Genomic DNA, 19,127 nt, shown 5'->3' with positions numbered 1-19,127 from the left:
ATGCCTCAGGCGGTCCACCAAAATCGACTGTGACTAATGACAATACACGAGACTTCAGAGCAGTTTGATGGTTTATCAACGTTGTCGACGAGTGAAAAAACATGACTTGACGCCCGCGACCGCGGCGGCATGGGTTATGAACACTTTAATAACAATGTAATAAATATGAAGCGCCGTCACAGTCGTGGTTGTCGCTCCCCCGAATCCCGCGATACACAGCGAACTCTAAAACGAGCGGCGGGCGCAACAGCGCCGGCCGAATTCTCCCACCCTCTCCGCGGCCACACGAGCCGCCCGTCCCGCAATTTAGGACTGAGGAAGCCCACACGATAAGCCCGCAATACACGCGTTTCGGCCACATTGGAATCAGCCGCAATACATGATTCAATTAACACGACTCTCAGGCTGCGGCAATACTGAGCAATAAAAACCGGCCGTAAAAGCGGTCACCCCCGCCCATCAGACGTCTCACAGTCCCTAACCCCACCGTCGACGTATTGTCCTGACTCGGTCCGGCCCGCCCGGAACCCCGGATATGAGCACAGGCAGATCAGCGGTCCCGGGTACGAGGATAGCCCCGGAGGGACGGCACGGGAGCACACAGATCGATCACTGCTGCCCCGCCGCCCGGAGCGGATCACAAAGGCAGTGGGGCTGGTCCGTTCCGGGCCCCGCGGCAGTTCATCACATCCACCCCCGAGTCTCTAATACACAGCACACCGACAAACCGCCTGCCATTTGGACTCAAACCTCCTCACCCTGTGAACTAGGCAACTTTGACAAGACGGCATTGCGTCAGTAACGGCATTGTGACAAAAGAAATTCTTCAATAAATAATCGATTAAAAAGGCACCGCTCGGCGTACCGAGCGCCCCTACGAAGCTCTGTGTCCGGTCGCCCCGCGTGCCCAGCGCTCAGGCGGGCGGCTCGGGCCAGATGTCCGCCGGGTCAGTCGGCTGAACGTCCAGAAAGCCCTGCCTGCGGACAGTGTCCGTGTCGAACGTCTGGTCGAGTCTCTCCTGGCGACACCGGCCCAGGATCCAGAGCGCCTCCGACTTCACCTGTCCGCCGGGAGAGGCGCATTGTCATATGAAGCCCATGTGAAGGACAGCAAATCAAATAAAATTGCTTGAACACATATATGCATAGCAAATTCATAGAACATGTCATATATTTTTGGAGTCTGATGAATTTAATCATCTTGAGAAAGAAGCAGTCTTTTACCTCCAAAACGAAAAATATGCACATTGTATGAATTATGACGAACGTTAGTCAGTCGTTCGTCATAATTCTGAAGCTATCCCCGGCAACCGTTCACAAAAATAATCCAACACGTTTGACGTCCCCGAGTGCTTGTCCCACATCGACAACACCCAATTCTCGTCCCACCATAGACTACTCACGTCCTCAAACATAACGTCCTCGAAGAGCTCCTGGAGGAATCGTCGCGACGCCAGCCTGAAGTCGTAGTGTGAGAGCAGCAGGTGGATCTCCGTGTACAGGCACAGGTCGGTCCGCAGCAGACTGCCGAACTTCTGCTTCAGGCTGATCGGTACAAAATGAAGGAGGGGAAGAGGAGGGGGTCACTCAGTGGCTCTCCAAGGACTGAAAGGGCCACTCTATCATAAATTACGCTGTGTACCCAAGATTGTCCAGTTGGGTGTTTAATGGCCAGTCTTTCGCAACAATCCGCTTCGCACAGTTTCTATTCCTCGAGGTTCACCTGAAATTCGCGACTTTATTTACATAGAAACAATACCATGATTTTGACGCCAACACTGCAGGTGCTGAGAGCTCCCACCAGACGAAGTGCTCCACTCCCCTCCCATCCACTCACCTGAGAAGGCCCTGTTCGGCGGCCTTGACGCCCACACTGGTACTGAGAGCCCCCACCAGACGGAGGACCTCGCGGCGCACCAGGGAGCGCACGTGGCCGCCCGTCATCTGGCGCGAGCCGCCTGCCGTCCATGGTCGCGGTTAGATGATACACAGACACATTTGCACAGTGTCTAGTAAGTACCTGGTAAGTACCATGCGCCGACCATCCCGTACCATGTGGTATTACAGCTGTTTATGTGGCATCAGACTTACGCACCGTACGGAGTAACATCACGAATCATCAAGGTGTTATCATATCAAATCAAACCAGCAGCTGCAAGGCATGACATTTTCTATTCCCTTCCCAGGACTGTATCAAATAATTTTCAACGGTCGGTTCAGTTCATCACCCAAAGCCCTTACTGCTAGCAATAATTGCAGTTTCACCCAGCTCCGAGGTCCGAACCCTCCGGCCGATAGTTTCACTTGGCCCGCACCGTTGGCCCACCTCAGACTTTCGACACTCTCGGCACTTTCGACACTCCTGTAGGCATTTACCTAGGAGGTGCTCGTGGCTGGCCAGACTGGTGGCGCCGTGGCCCCCTCCCCTTCTGATACCCACCTAGGAGGTGTTCGTGGCTGGCCAGGCTGGTGGCGCTGCCCACACTGGTGATGGAGGACGGAATATCGAGCGTGGCGCCGCCGCCGCCCAGCCGCAGGTGTGACAGGTACCAGCCGCCGCCGCCGCCGCCGCCCCCGCCCACCGGGTGCTCCGGCTGGGGCGGCGACGCCACGTGCTGCGCGCTCTCCGTGCTGGACTCCGTGTCTGAAGACAGAGCGGGGCACACAGGGTCATACAGATGGGCACAAAGCGTCATGACGTAGCGGTTCGGGCGTTGTTCCTGCATACTCTGCCATAATCATGGGCTGTTATTTCCCATACCTGCTACATTGCATGATTAAATCGAGACATCCAGGCATTTAAACGGCACGTGCACTGTACCACACTTTTCAAAGTTTAATGCAGTACTTTAATATTGCCAGCCGTGTGGTTCAAGGGGTGTGGTTTAACACGTTGAACCACACGGCTGCTGACGTCACTATCATATAGTTGTGAGCTTTTTGGCAGGTATGGGAAACACCTTCCAGCCCTAAGGCCGGGAATTCAATAAATGTCACCTCTCTTTTTTAGCAAAATCACCTCGGGCCTAACGGCCCTCGGAGTTTTCGCTAAAAAAACCTCGGTGACATTTATTGAATCATCCCGGCCCCGGGCAGGAATATATTGAGACGGAGCGTAGCGTCACATGAACGCCATGCGACGTCATATGGATCATACGTAATAACCCTATGGCGGATAGGTCAGGTGGTGTCATGTGGTAAACTTATGTCATAAAAGTCAAGCTAGCAAGTACGACTGACCTGTTCTATTCCGCGGCCTCCTCTCCACACGGTCTTTGAGTGTGAAGCAGCGGATACAGTTGGTCGGGTTGTGGAACTCCAGCACTCCGTCCTCGTCTGTACAGAGGCGGCGGTGGGAAAAGAGGGAGCACACGTCAGTTCGGGGACACAGACAGCGGAACACGGAGAGAGCATGTGTTAGTAATATAACACAGCGAACAGCGGGCACTGAAAGAGCATGTCACGGCGGAGACTGAACAGAAATAGAGACACTGCAGGACATGACGAAAATTGCAGGCATGATGAAAAGTGGGCTCTAGCTGCCGCAATAGAGCTGCGATTGCGCCCATATCCCAGCACCAAAAATTACACACGTAGAGAAACATCCCTAGCTCCCTTTTCCCTCTCCTCCTTTCTCCTCCCCTCTCACCGAGGGAGAGGCTGGCGTCTTTGGAGCTCTGCTCGGGCTCGGAGTCGGTGGACGGCTGCCGGGGCGCCGCGTGCGCCGGCGGTGGCGGCGGCGCCAGCAGGCCGGTGGTCAGGTCCAGCGGCAGCGCGATGCCCAGGTAGGCGGGCGCCAGGGCGCTCCTCTGCAGCTGGTAGCGCTTCACGGTGGTCAGCGAGGAGCGCCGGGACGAGCCGCGTATCAGCAGAGCGCCGCCCGGCGACGGTGGACCCGCCCCGCTGCGGGAGACAACGGGAGGGGAGGTCAGGGATGGGAAGTGGCAAAGCGAGCCGATACACCGTGCCGAATGGCATACTTTTATAGCGACGGTAATTACAAATAAAACTAAATCAATAGTTTCTTAATAAGCAACCGATTTTTGACAAGACAAATTTCATGCTTTCTTGAGAAAAATTTGTGTCATAACAATTAACATCCTTAAAAAAATGCCAATCATAAGACCGTCCTCCAAGCGGTCTTCCTAACGCACCTTGTTTTGGCCCAGCCTGACAATTACTTAGCGCCCACACGATCCCCTGTCTTATTGTTCCCGTGTGTTGACACAGTTTCCCACACAGCCCCGGTTTCCAAGTTCTCTCCCTGGTCCCGAGTTCCTCTCTCACCTCAGCGTCCTGCTGAGACGCGCGTCCAGCGTCAGCGAGGCCAGCCGGCGGCGGCCGCAGTCGAGCAGCGGCGCTGCCGACGTCCCCGACGCCCCCTCATCCGCCGACTCGCCGCGTCGCAGCCGGCCCGTCAGGCCGCGCAGCGTGGCGTACCCCTGCGCGTCCTCCTCGCTCGGGTAGTAGGTCGGCGGCGAGAGAGACAGCGAGACGGACGGCAGGCGCGAGCGAGTGGTCGGAACGGGCACCGCCAGCCGCGCCGAGCCGGCCGGATCCGCGCCGCCGCCGTCACCCAGCGAGCCCGAGCTGGCGATGGGACTGAGCGGCGCCGCCGGCGTCGGCTCGGCGCCTGAGCGGCCCAGGCTCTCCGTGGACGACCAGCCGCCGCCGGTGGGCGAGCCCTGCCACGCACCGAACTCGGGGATCACGGGCGCGCGCGCGGCGTCGCTCAGACTGCGCGCGTGTCGACTGGAGCCGGCGCGGCCGGGGGCGGGCAGGGTGGCGCTGCGGGCGGACGCGCTCAGCTCTGCGGTCTCACTGGTCTCACTGGCGGTCCTCGCCCGGCTCAGGTCGTAGCTGGAGCCGCTGCTGACCGAGAGTAGATCACCGTTGGTGGCACGCTCCTCCGTCCCGGGCGCGTCCAGCTTCTCCTCGTCGACTGCCCAGCGCTCGGTCCAGCGGCGGCACACACACTGCCAGCCGTGCGCGGCCAGCGCGGCGGCGCCCTGCGGAGTGGAGCCCAGCAGACCCAGCGCCAGGCAGGCGGTGGCGCGGGCCGAGAGCGCGCCGGCGCCGGCCGCCAGTGCCACCACGGCCGCTACCAGGCCGGCGTCCGACAGCCACGAGGCGCCCAGGCCGGTGCGACCCACGTTACCCAGCGCCCAGAGCGCCGCCTTCAGCTGGTGCAGGTTTCCGGGGGTGGAGAGGTCGGCAGCGGCCGCCTTCACCACCTGCGGGCGCCGCGGGACGCTGGTCAGTGAGGCATAAAAACGAGCCAGCAGAAAAATCAGCGAGTGGGGTACATATCCAGCCATTACTAATTTCGTCACGCGAAAATCAGGTTATCATAAAGAAATTAAGCATTGAATTCAACAACAATTCGACTAAAACCGAACGTCATTAAATGTAACAAATTTGTGATACTCCGCTAAAATTATTACTCACATAAATATTTAAGCCGCCGCCGTGAGTAGCATGTTCCAAGACCCACCAATTGTCCTGTTCATACACCGCTCTCGTCAGCAGCACGAGCCCGTCCCAGGCCCACCGGTCGTCTCACCCGTATCATATCCGTAACCTCGGGCCGTGCGCGCACCAGGTCGAATCCGGCCCGGTGGTGCGCCAGCTGTCCGTACAGGTGGTACGGTAGGTGGACGGGCCGCGTCTGGTGCCGCTCACCCGTACGCCGGCCGTATCCGCCGCCGGCCGCGCGCTGGTGGCGGGTCAGCGCGTCATTCAGCTCCGTCTCCACCAGGGAGACGTATCTGCAGGAGAGTGAAGGGAAAGTCACACAGGACACTACCTGGGGGAGCGGGGAGTCTCAAGGGGACACCGGAGCACGCCTGCTAGCAGAAAGTCGCACTTAGCAGCTGTGTACGGTAATGAGAACAGAATACACTACACAGATAATTCGGCCTTCATTTCTAAGATGTCTTCCGATAAAATTAAGCACGCCTAACTCAAAAATTCGTATCATTTCGCTTTCAATTTCGGCGGCCTGTTCTGAGCCGCATTCGAGTCCCACCTGGCGTTGAAGCTGTCCCGCCACCGGTCCCACTTCCCACCTGGCGTTGAAGCTGTCCCGCCACCGGTCGAGCTCGTGGTCGAGGAAGTTGGCCCGCTGGAACATCCGGTGGCCGGCCGGCACGGAGAGCAGTCGGGCGAACAGCAGGACGCCGCCGTCTCCGAGCGAGAGCACCGACGGCTGCTGGCTGACGACGGCCTTCAGGTACGGCTGGAACACAGACAGATATACCGACGGCTGGAACCCACGGACAAACATACATACAGACGGCTGCTGGCTGACGACAGCCTTCAGGTACGGCTGGAACACAGACAGACAGACAGACATACCGACGGCTGGAACCCACGGACAAACATACATACAGACGGCTGCTGGCTGACGACTGCTTTCAGGTACGGCTGGAACACAGAGACAGACAGACATACAGACGGCTGCTGGCTGACGACTGCTTTCAAGTTTCAGGTACAGATGGAACAGACAGACAGATATACCGACGGCTGCAACCCATGGACAAACATACATAGAATTTGCTCTGGCTGACGGCTGCTTTTAGGTACGGCTGGAACACAAAGACAGACATACAGGCGGCTGGAACCCACGGCCAAACATACATACAGACGGTTGCTGGCCGACGACAGTCATCAGGTAAGGCTGGAACACAGACAGACAGACAGACATACAGACGGCTGGAACCCACAGGCAAACATACATACAGACGGCTGCTGGCTGACGACTGCTTTCAGGTACGGCTGGAACACAAAGACAGACATACAATACAGACGGCTGCTGGCTGACCACCGCCGAGGTTCCGCTGGAACGTTCAAATAAGAAAATCCAACGATGCGAAGTTCACCGCCACAGAATGTAGCGAATCCTGAGAAGTTTCGAATCATGATCAACCCAAAATAAATCGCTGGGTGTTTTATTAGCATTCCCTGATCTACTTGGCAGTGAGTGTCATGACCGATACTGTCCGGGGCTCCACGCGGTGACCCCAACCACGTACCCACTCGTGGACGCGCACGGCGGAATACTCACCTCATAGTCGCAGACCTCCTCGACCACCTGCAGAGCGGCGGTCGACACGCGCTCCGACGTGTCGTACAGCTGGCTGACCAGCATCTCCACACCCCAGCGTGCAAAGCCGGGGCAGTGTGCGCGCGCCAGCAGCCGCAGCAGCTGCACGCAGTAGAGCCGCTTCGTCTCCTCGGCGGCGGCCAGGCAGCGCTCGAGCAGGCGCCACGACCACTGTCCCTGGCTGTAGTCGAGGCTGGACACCACCAGTTTGACGTAGTAGTCCCAGCCGGAGCTGGCCACCAGGTCCGTCAGCCTGCGGGACGGACGGACGAGAGGTTACAGAGGCGCGCACTGAGCACAGAGATAGACAGAATGACCGGAGGACGGAGGTGCACTGACGTTAAGAACTGCACGACTCCCTCCCCCTTCCATTCACCATCAACATCACAGACTGTCCAGGTATTAAATGTAATCCTTCTCCTTGCTCCCGGCCCTCTTCCTCTTTTCACCTCGCCGCCACGCCGTGCCGCTCGAGCAGCTCCCGGCCGACTAATCCCCCCCCCTCAGTCCACCCCTTTCCCTATCCGCTCACCTGGCGGCCACGCCGTGCCGCTCGAGCAGCTCCCTGCCGCGCTGAGAGCTCGACACGCGGCCGATCAGCAGAAACTGGTGCTGCACGCACGTGTTGATTAGCGAGTTGGCGCTTATCTGCGCGCTGCTGTCACCAGAGCCGCCCGTCGAGCCACCGGCGGCCGAGCGGAGGAACTGGGCCTGGTCCGAGACCAGTGCGGACAGCAGCTGGCCGCATTGGGAGCACACACTCTGTGGAGGCCCCCGGGGGGGGGGGGGTGTCAGCAGAAACTGGTCCTGGTCCGATCAGCTGGGACAGTAGGTGACCGCAATGGGAGCACACACTCTGGGGATGGGGGGGGGGGAGAGGTCAGAGCAGCACACTCCCAAGGGTCGAAAGAAAGTCAGGGTAGGTCGGTATACAGTCATGACTACATATAGGCGATCATCATTATCTGTAATCATTTTTCCAAACCGTTAAGATAGCATTTAGCTGCAGTTCCCCGGTCCATCTGTCTCATGTACCACACTACTAAGCCATCCAAGCCCCGGCGTCTCCAGTCTCAGTACGCGCTCCTTGCCTGGTCTATTCGCAGCAGTGCGGAGACCGTGTCGGCCATGACCAGGGTCTGCTGGTGGCTGGTCTTCCCCACGGGCAGCCGCCAGTACTGGCGACAGTCGGGCTTCAGTAGCGCGCAGAGCTTGGAGAGCACTGCGCACAGCTGTGTCCCGTGCTGGGTCGTGGACAGCTGGAAACGAGGACACCATTCATACGGTGAATGACAGACGGGCACGTTCTTCCGCGGCGTTACAGCACAACAGTGTGCGTCAAAAATGGCTTTCCAGAGTGACAACTGTGTTGCGGTAGCCAACTTATGATACAAGCAACAAGCAAGAAAGCTTACATAATTTGATCGAGCAAAAGTCTAAACGGGCAATAACAAACTGTGAACGCGCTTGAGCCTTGAATAATATGACATGTCTGTTCTGCACCGTACTATCCTGGTTAGGGGCCCTGCCCAACCTTGATGCTTGACCAATAACCAGTTACCGGTACCACCCTAGCCCGTGTTTTTCGACACTGTCATACGGTCGTACTTTAACCACCCCAGTGCCACGCCTACCTTGACCAGACAGTGTACGGATGACCAGCGCCAAGTGGTGGAATCCTCAGAGCTCATCATTCCGCTGTCGGAGAGCAGGCTACGGACGCACTCATCGCTCACCCTCACCTGGGGAAGGTGAGGACAGGGAGAGCGTTATCGAACAGGGGACGGGTAACAGCAAACACACGGCATAGCAGCGTTCATTTTCAGCGGTCTAGTTGACTTTCAGCACCTCACAAACCAATTTAAGAAATTAATACACTTTAAACTGCTTTTTGAAATGCCAGGGATGGAGCAAAGACTCACGTCCTCCAGCCCCCAGTGTCCCACAGAGCCGTGGCTCAACGACTCATCTCCCTATTATCCCCCAGAGCCGAGACTCAATGACTCACCTCCCTGTTCTCCCGTAGCGCCCGGTCGAACACGTCTGTGGCGCTGGGGTCGTCCTGGCCACAGAACGTCATCTGCTGACGGAAAAACACACTGGCTCCATCCATGAGAGCGTGTCGCCGCCGGACGGTGTGGAGCCTCGATAATAAACTGATGGCCTCCGTTACCTGAGGTAGGGAGATGTGTGGTCAGAAGGGACGGTGTGCAGTCTCGATAATAAACTGATGGCCTCCGTCACCTGAGGCAGGTCAGAGACGGGAGGGTCAGATGGGTCGATCAGGGGAGAAGAGGGGTCAGCTGGGTCGAGAAACTGACAGCGACATTTCTGACGAACGGTCCGTCGTCGATACGCATCTATTCACCAACATGCGCTCCGAGTGTCACTACTCCCACCCTCCCTCACTGCCTGCCCTGTCACGGACCAAACTCTCAACGTTGGGGTCTCGCACTGAGCGGCGCATGGTTGGGGGGGGGGGCGGGGGTCACTCACCCTCCTCTCGGTGGGCCCGCACTGGGCGGCGCGTGGTTCGGGGCCGGGGGCCGAGGGTCAGAGACCACAGCTCGTCTTACCCTCCTCTCGGTGGGCCCGCACTGCGCAGCGCGTCCCAGCAGCGTGGGCAGACAGTTGGAGAAGCGCGCGCACTCGACGGGCAGCAGCTCGTTGACGCGGTGCAGGATGTCAGCGATGAGCAGTGTGGCGGCCAGGCTAAGCGGCGTGTCAGCCGTCACCACCACCTCCACCAGCGCCTCGAGCACGCCGTTCTCCAGCAGCACGTACAGCAGCACGGCCAGGTGGTTCATCACCAGGTCAGGACTGGCAGACACACAGACACACAGTCAGATAGTCACCACGGTCTTCAGCAGCACGTACAGCAGCACCGCCAGGTGGTTCATCACCAGGTCACGACTGAGAGGAGAAATATTGAGTAAATTGAGGTTCCAAAGTAAACGTATGTGCCAACTTTTTTCCATTCATATACGTTTTGGACCGTTATAGGTCACAAAGAGCAAGCTTGATTCAATATCTATTGCTTGTCAATTTATTTCCTTTTAACTGACTGCATGCTAACTTACTGTCTTCTAAAATGGGAACACAGGTAATTTTATTCATGCATGGCAAATGGCGAAAAAAGACTAGATGTTCCCACCACGGCTTACAAAGCCACAGCCACTACCGGACCCGCTGTGACCCACCACCTCCAGTGTTTCCCGCCGTTGGCCACACCACATCCCGCCGCAGCAGCTCACCGCGTGTCGCCCAGGTGCGGCAGGAAGAGTCGCGCCTCCTCGGCCACGAAGCCCTCGTAGAGTTTGGTGCTCTCAGCGGGCAGAGAGGCGTTCAGGTACTCGGTGACCAGTGTCTCGGGCGATTTGCTCGGGTCGGGCAGCTCTCGACCAAGCAGCTCAAATAGTACTGCTAGCAGCGCTCTCTGGCGGAGCAGAGGCGTGAGGGAAGAAGGGTTAGGTACTGGTCCACCTTCTGACGGAGCGCAGGCGTGATTGATAGAGGACTAACCAGCAAATCGAAGGAGGGGGACCTAATGACCTCTGACGGCACAGACGTAAAATATGGATTTGTAGCCAATGTTTCAACGTATCTGTTGAACAGAATACCTTCATTCGACAGGGACATTCAGTGACATTCAATATGTAATTGAAAAACGGAGGCCGATTGCCCCATGCCAGAGCTCACTATCCGCCTTCCACTCCATCCATGATCAGACTCACCCTGATCACACTGACCGTCCACACTCATCCACACACTCAGTACCAGTCTGTCTTCCTCCCTCACCACCAGTCTGCTCCTTCCCTCTCCCTAGCATCCCTCTCCCCATCTACCCACTTCCCTCTCTCACCCTCAGCTCCGGCCGGTCCACGTGCAGTGAGTCGATCAGGGCCCGGAAAGCCACGGCGTGCTGTGAGCAGAGCAGCAGCAGGCCGGGCCACGAGCGTAGCAGCGAGAGAAGCGCCACCTGGGCCGAGCGGGTCACCTCCTCACCACTACTGGCGGCGCTGGAAGAGGAGGGACGGGGAGCGGAGGGGGGGAGGGGAGCGGTCAGAGGGGAGCAGTCAGCTGTGCCACCTGAGCCAAGCGGGTCACCTCCTCGCCACTGCTGGCGGCGCTGGACGGGGACAAGAGGCGGTCAGTGGGTGGACTTCAACCAGCAATGTCAACGAGATCGAACTTTATTACCTATATGGGCTTGACGGAGCACGGGCAGTTATTTTGAAAACGGAATGACAATGAGTTAGCTATGCCATTAACCTGTGATACCGGTGGTTGGTCGCCACTTTTGCCGATTTGCTGCAACCACCATAACTGATACAGCCCTGGATCAACGGATAAAGTACGCTAGATAAATATATTTTGATATAAAAAAATCATGATAAAAGTACTTTGTTCATAAGTTGACACACAGCCAGTTCTATTGCCTCATAACGTCCGTATCTCCCTGTCTGCGCCCGCTCACCCCCTGGATGTGGAGTCGGGCTCGAGGGCGTGGTGTCCGTAGTGCGGGTCTGCCAGGGGCGCCAGAAGCAGTCCCAGGTCTGGCCAGCAGCCAGCCGGCCGGGACAGCAGGCCGAACAGCGCCGAGAGCACGGCGTCGACGGCGCGCGGCTGGTAACAGTCCAGCACGGCTCGCAGCAGCACGTGCACGCCGCCGCAGGCCGCCAGCTGGTCGCTGTTGGCCGCCGCTGGACGGAGGGTCGGGGAGGCGGTCACTGTGACGGGCCGAGCTCGACACGACATGGCGACGGCAGGCGCAGTCAAACGAGGACCGGCATATCCGGACAATCCGGGCAATAATCGCAACTTTACCCGCGGCATGCCATTGCCAGAGAAGTCAATCAGAATACCGAGAGAAATCTGCCAGATCAATCAATCAAAATACCCGATAATGCGTGTAAAAGAGGTCACAACCCTGCAGATCACGCAGCAAGAATGACGAGGCGTCACATCGTTGAAAAACTAAAATAAATATATCTCACCCCTCCCCCCTCTACCAACAAAACTCGCTGATTCCATAACAGACCACACTCGATATATTTTGTCAATTACCGAATTATCGTAACCAGATAATCAAAGCATCCAGCAGCTCTCCACATCCCGCTCACCAGCCCCAGCGCCTCCCTCCCCACCCGTCAACCACTCACAGAGCTGTGTGACAGTGGCCAGTGTGATCATCCACAGCTTGTCTCGCTCCACGGGCCCGTCGGCGGTAATGGCCAGCAGGCAGCGGGTCAGGTCAGACGGGAACAGACTGGGCGCCACCGTCAGCATGGTGCGCGCCAGACGCAGCGCCTGAACACGCTCCACGGTGTTATCGAGGATCAGGTCCAGCGAGCGCACCATCAGCACCGGGATCTGACAGAGAAACATAACACGTACCAGGAATCAACACAGGGATCTGACGGGGAAACGTGACCAACCAACAGTCCGTACCATTAAAACTGGGACCTGACGAAAAAACATGACACATATCAGCACCATAGGAGTTGATGCGGAAACGTAACACACATCAGCACCAGGATCTGAAGGAGAAATGCGACACCATCATCCAGCAGCGTTAGGATCTGCCGGGAAAATGTTACATATCAATACCGGCAGCTGACGCCTGACGAGGGACGTCATATCACGCCAGCAGTATACTCGACTGAATTGACCTCCATCGGCAGCACCGACTGCCCTAGAGTGATTTTATCCCCAGTCCGTCCACCTCTGTGGGTGCAGGGTGCGAGCGGTGAGCAGTGTCCCACCGAACCGCCGCTGCCGTCCGTACCTGGAACCTGATGATGGAGCGCACGTCCTCGGGCAGTCGGATCAGGTAGCGCAGCGCCCGGTAGCCGGCGGCGCGAACCTCCTTCGTCTCGTTCACCAGCGTCACCCGCAGACTGACGGATCAAACATATCGGTTAGAGTGTGATGTGACATAGGTACATTTCGGCTCATCGGGATCAGATCTGATGTCAGTCAGTAAAGCAGACACGCTAAAGTCTGAAAAGTAACGAAACATAACATCAATCATCTAACCAAGTCACAAACTGAATCATCTCAATTTGGATTGCCCATTTCATATTTCACTAAGCAAAAATTCAGCAGCTACACCAACAACTCCACAGAGCCGATTGCGGCGGCGGCCGACTGACCAGTAGATGAGCTCCTCGCGCTCGATGGTGAGATCCTGCTGTGCCTCCAGCGCCGAGAACACCTTTACCAGTGCGTTCAGGTAGGCCAGTCGCTGGCCGCGGCTGATGCCCTCGCGCTGACACGCCCGCCACACGAACTCGACGATATTCTCCGAGGGTGGCCGAGAAAAGTCGATCCTGATCGGTTCCTCATCGCTGTCCCGGCGGCCTGAGGCGTTATGTGAGAGACAGGGGTGGTGTAAGTAAGAGGGGTGGTGTTCCTGGCAAGTGATGTCAGTACTCAGTAACACAGCTGCGGAGTCGGAGTCGGCCAGAGTCGACAATTGTAGCCGATGTTAGAGTCAGAGTCGATTTTGGAAACTGGAGCCGGAGTCGGAGCCGGAGTCACCGAAACCCCATCGACTCAGCAGCCATGCCAGGTCTGCAGAGTCGGAGTCAGTCGTAGTCGGCCATTCTGCGCGAAGTCAGAGTTGGAGTCGGAGTTGGTTTTTTGAAAGTCGGAGTCGGGGTCGGAGTCAAAGTCGCCGAAAATTCACCGACTCTGCAGCCCTGGTCAGTAGCGCTATCAGGGATGGTGTGGGCAGCAACAGATAGTGGCAGGGTCTGTGTGAATGAAGGGGTTGGTGATAGAACAAGGGTGGTGATACGTAGAAGCACCTGGGTATGGTGATAGCACTAATGTCAGGATCATTGTGAATAGCAGGGGTAGTGATAGTGTTAGAGTGATGGAAAGAGGTAGACTTGATGTGAAAACCGGGTGGAGTGGGGTACAAGAGGTAGTCCGTGATAGTAGCAAGAGTGGTGACTGGTGAGTATAAGGGGTGGGGTGGGGGGGCAGGGTGATGTGAGCAAAAGAGGTGATAGTACTAGGGGTAGTGGTAATACCAGGGTTAGTGACAGGACCAGGGGTGGTAATAGTGCCAGGTTCTGTTGATAGTAAGTGCTAGGGTGGCGATAGTGGCTGGAGTAGACTGTTAGTAGTATGGGTGATGATAGCAGCAGTATTAGTAGTGCCACAGGGAAGTGCTAGCTGAAGCAAGGGGTGGAATTAGTAAAGTAAGGGTGGTATGAGTTGCAGTACAATATGTGATGTTAGCAACAGGAAAACATGAGTACCAGAGCTGGTGTGAGTATCAAGGGGGGTGATAGGGACAGGAGCATTGTTTGTACCAGGGTGATGCACCAGGGATAAAGTGATAATGATAGTGACTATGGTAGTAACTATGCCAGAGGTGTCAATGGATGCAGGGGTGGTATGACAGGAAGTGCTGGCTTCAGTAGCATAGCAAGTTAAGAAACTTTGAGATTAAAAGTAACAGAAAATCATAACATCAAAACAGTAACATTTGGATTGGTATCCACCTAAATATTCTAACAAAACAATGGTATGCAGCATGAACAAATACAATAAAACCAGGGGGATGCTGGCATGCCATGGTAGGATCTAGCAGATGACCTGGTGGGGAAAATTTGTCTTTTCAGAGACAGTACTAGTAATAATTCAGTAGAACTGCACTATTAAATTTGATTTATAATGAGGATAATCTTATTACAGCCATGAGCCATGTGATATTTTCAGACACAAAGGGAATTACCTTCTCAATACTAGTTCAGAAATAAAGTAGCCTGAATTATTACATATGTGTTAATGTGTAACTGTGTTGCACCACATAATAAATCAACCCCATCCAAGTTAAACATAGATGTTTAAAATGAATGACTATGCTTCTTGATTTGCACTTTTTAATGTTAATGTCTTGGTGTAAATCATGTAGTCAGAGTAAGATGATACTGCATCTAGGTATTATCAGCCCCATCTTTGCCTGCTATCAACAAAATTATATAGCATGCTACGGTGAGAGCATAAGGTAAGATAATGCAGTATTTTATGCACAAACACTCCATTTTCCTCAAAAAAGTGCGTAATGTCGAGAAACTGTTATTTTAAAATGAAAAGCAGTACATTATCTAAAAATAGCTGATAACCCCGCATCAAAGGTTCCATAAAAAGGAAACCATTGAGGTACATAATTTTTACTTAGGTACAACCACATTGTTTCACATCAGCAATAGTCATATTTAAATGTTTTATGGCTGCAACTAGCTCTGCCGTGCAAAGCAAAAAACGCGTATGTCAAGGAAATTCAATTTTCAAAGTTTTGCAGAAGATAGCATTTTGCGTTTAGGTGCGATGTGCAAATTGTATGACACAATACCCGATGAAAGTTATACCACTGGAAACGAAATTGAATAAGCTTTTTAACTGTATAATTAAATAAGACATTAGAAATTAGATATTTGCTAAATAAGGGGCTGCTTTCATACGTTCTCCGTTTCTGTGCTTCGGCAGGAGGCTAGACAAAGCAAAAACCACGTATGTCGTAAAAAACACGTATGTCAACGCGAGTTTGCGTTCCATTGATACGGGGAGCTCGCCAAAACAACGTATGTGATACATGCGTGCTTTGCAGTGCACGTGGGACTGCCAAAATGCAAAACAAGAACAGCGTATGTCGGGACTTACGCCTTTTTTCCTTTGCTCTAGGCTGGAAGTTGGCGATGACATGCAACAAATTTGACATACGTAATGCTTTATTGGATGAGAGAAACGACGACTCGATAATAACATATAAACAAGATCCAGGACTACAGAGTCGGAGTCAGAGTCGTTCAGAGTCAACACTTCCGACCGACGATGGAGTCTGAGTCGTAGTAACCGGAAATTCATCGACTCCGCAGACGTGCCAGAGCTGCGGAGTCGGAGTCAATCGGAGTCGATATTTTTCAAGAGTCGGAGTCAGAGTCAAGCCGGAGTCGGAGTCATTGTTAATCCATTGATTCCGCAGCCTTGTATGAGACCAATGTCATTAATGACCAGTGGTTGTCTAATCGATCTGAATCGTAAATAATTGTCCTATTCCTGCATATGAAGATTTTATAAGTATGTAATTTAATTACGCATTAGCGAACGGTTGCTGGCATTGATGTGCTTCAAGCTGGAAGATGGATACGGGCACTAGCTTTGTGATCACCAAGTAGCGAGCTTACCCACAGACCACCTTCCGATCAGCGTGCCCCGGCTCCAACAGCAAGCCGTGATCACGGCTGTCAGCGCCGCTGACTGATCAAAGCCGAACTTGAGCTGTAACTAGACGGTATTCTAGAACGATCCAGCAGCAGCTGTACTGCAGCGGAGTGCGGACCAATGCATGGCGAGAGCAGGCGATGCAACACATTCTTTGCGAACCGAAACTGCAAGATCCAATACTCATCGGAAGTGGCCCAGCCGCGGCCCGGGGTTATCCGTGGGTGACCCACGATGGAAAGACCTAAGGCTTCGGGCGAAGAAATGCGCAGCTCGTTTGCTGTATGGTAACGGCACTAACTATTCCAGCGACAGCGAGCGGGAAGTATGGAACGCAAATGCTGAGGCAATGAACCCGATGAAACCAAGCCGACATGCTGTCACATGCGTGGGGTCTAAATTAGGTCCAGCAGGAACACCTCCGATGGTGATGGTCGTGATCCAGCGACTTGTGTCGCCACACAGACACAACCTTCCACCGTGAGGCAGCGCGTGGACACTGGTCTCATCAGCGAACATCCGTCCCGAAATCCAGCCTCTTTTACCGAACCACCGCTTTATCGGACGAGCCTCGTTATATCTACCAGTTACCACCTCACCTGATGTGGTCAATGACAACGACCTGTCGGCGGCACCGCAGACGCACGCAGGCGGCGCTTAAGCACCCTTGGAGACTGTGGATGTCAATACGTACTTACCTATGCTGACTGCAGTAAAGGTGCAGTGGTGTGGTCACAGCGAAATTCCAGCGGTTCCCGAGACACGCCCCAGGTTGACTTCGGCAAGTTCGTGGTGGTGAGACTTCGGCAAGTTCGTGGTGGTGATCGACCCATTGGTTGTGGTGAAGCTACGTCCCAAAGCGTTGAGGGCTGAGGCGGTATGGGGACCCGGCACTCGACGTTCTGATTCCGCTGGCATGGCACAGCGCCAGCTGTATATGTACAGCTCTATGAGCATTTGGTTGGTCAACCGAGGTGTGCTTCAGCACGTGCAGATTCTGACGAATATATCGGAAAACGCGGCAACTCGTCAACCGTCGCCGCTCAGCTTGTTCATGGCAACCGTGCACTTTTAGCTCTGGCATGTAAAATAAAGACACAATCGTCCGAAATATTCCATGGTCTCCCAGTCCAGGGCTGCGGAATCGGAGTCGACAGCTGTGACCGGATTCGGAGTTAGAGTCGATTCTGGATACCGGAGCCGGGATCGGAGTCAACGAAAATCCGTCGACTCCGCAGCCCTGCCAGATTCGCAGAGTCTGAGTCCGAGTTGGTTTTTGAAAGCCGAACTCGGAGTCTGAGTAAAAATACATCGACTCCGCAGCCGGCATGTCCGTCTGTTCAACTCGACTCAATTATGAAAACAAATTTTTACATGAATGGGACAATTATCTTTAACGTATGTCCTGCGATATAACAAAAGGCAAATGAAGAAAACACGTAAGTCAAACATACGTGAGATTTCGTTGCTTATTAACCGTCCAAGTGCCGCAAAAAAGCACGTATGTTTGACATACGTTGATTTACTTTGCAATGTTGCGGAACAGCCGTAAAATAATTGGTCCGTAAAACGCGTATGTGACATACGTGTTTTTTTCCTTTGCATTAGGCAAGGGAAGTAAAAAAGTGTCTTACCACTATAACGCGTAACTCTCGACATACGTGCTTTTCTACGGTCTTTTCGCAAGTGAACGATCAAAATGCAACAATTTCGACGTAACTCCAGTGACATACGTGTTTTTTCGTGGTATTTCCCGACACTAAACTAAAACGTATGTTAATTAGGGTTTATATGCCAAAATTATGCATTAAAATGTTTATTTTTGATAACATGTCCTACATCAGGTGAAAGAGCGCGAAAAAACCTATTGATCGATGTAAAAAAACAAAAATGCCAAAATTTTGACTTACGCGTTTTTTGCTTTGCACGGCAGAGCTGATTTATACTAAATTTTTAAAGATGAAATTTTCTTCAAAATAGAGAAAACCAAGCAATATGCCATCAAAAAACAACTCATGAATGGGTGTCAAGGGAGCCAATAAAAAATAATAAAAAGGAAAATGTTTCACATCGGCAGAATCTGCATTGGTTCACATATTGATATGTTTCATTAAAATTGAGATATTATGATGCCTGCCTCAAGGAGATATTGTGTTAAACCACAAATATGTGAAAATTTCCTGTGAAATAATGAGAAATGACATATTTTTACCATCATAAACACCGGCTAGAAGCAGTGCGACAAATATTGCGCTCTTGCTACAATAACAAACAAGGTTAATTTCGCACACAGAGGAACGCTGACTCACTTTAGGGAACATAAGAAAGTTGAATACGTGAAAATGTAAGATTTTACTTACGCCTGGTACTTTTCGGCAACCGCACATTCCTCATCCGACCCACGACCCCAGACATTTCCTTCCCCTCTCACACCCACATGAATGTAAACAGTCAACGATGTTGAAAAAGGCACGAAAAAGGGGCAGGCAAATTGGTTTGGGCTTAAAACACTGCTAAAAAAGCGAAACAAACATTTTTCACGGAAAGTGACAAACCAAATGAACATCTAAAGAAGCTACACGATTGAGACTATTTAACTCTTCATTTCGCCTGTTCAAGACCTACTCAGCCAGATAATAACCGTACGGTGGTGATTATATGGTTAATTATCTCGCGGGATTGGGAATCATGTTTCGAGCCACACGTCACAGGCTGAATCTTGATTTTAGCTACGATGCAACGGTATTTCTACGACTATGCTCATGTAAAAGCCGGTCATCTG

At 53.7% G+C, this 19,127-nt stretch overlaps 1 protein-coding gene across 1 annotated transcript; it reads right to left on the bottom strand.

The window, feature by feature from the left end:
- Nucleotides 1–59: 59 nt before the first annotated feature.
- Nucleotides 60–18,793, bottom strand: LOC122379040 (rapamycin-insensitive companion of mTOR-like). Its single transcript, XM_043360906.1, has 22 exons — nt 18,706–18,793; nt 13,261–13,468; nt 12,894–13,005; nt 12,268–12,478; nt 11,583–11,808; nt 10,968–11,124; nt 10,360–10,541; nt 9,682–9,925; nt 9,114–9,278; nt 8,740–8,847; nt 8,197–8,364; nt 7,638–7,867; nt 7,067–7,358; nt 6,069–6,238; nt 5,564–5,768; nt 4,288–5,234; nt 3,650–3,903; nt 3,241–3,336; nt 2,441–2,644; nt 1,838–1,958; nt 1,404–1,545; nt 60–1,061 (listed from the first exon to the last, which is right to left on the bottom strand). Exons 1-22 carry the CDS (start codon nt 18,758–18,760, stop codon nt 915–917), a joined length of 4,644 nt encoding a protein of 1,547 aa, XP_043216841.1. The 5' UTR covers nt 18,761–18,793; the 3' UTR covers nt 60–914.
- Nucleotides 18,794–19,127: the final 334 nt, after the last annotated feature.

Source organism: Amphibalanus amphitrite, unplaced genomic scaffold, assembly GCF_019059575.1.
Source record: "Amphibalanus amphitrite isolate SeventyFive unplaced genomic scaffold, NRLGWU_Aamphi_draft 000070F_arrow, whole genome shotgun sequence".
NCBI lineage: Eukaryota > Metazoa > Arthropoda > Thecostraca > Balanomorpha > Balanidae > Amphibalanus > Amphibalanus amphitrite.
This window is presented reverse-complemented; position numbering and strand designations above follow the sequence as displayed.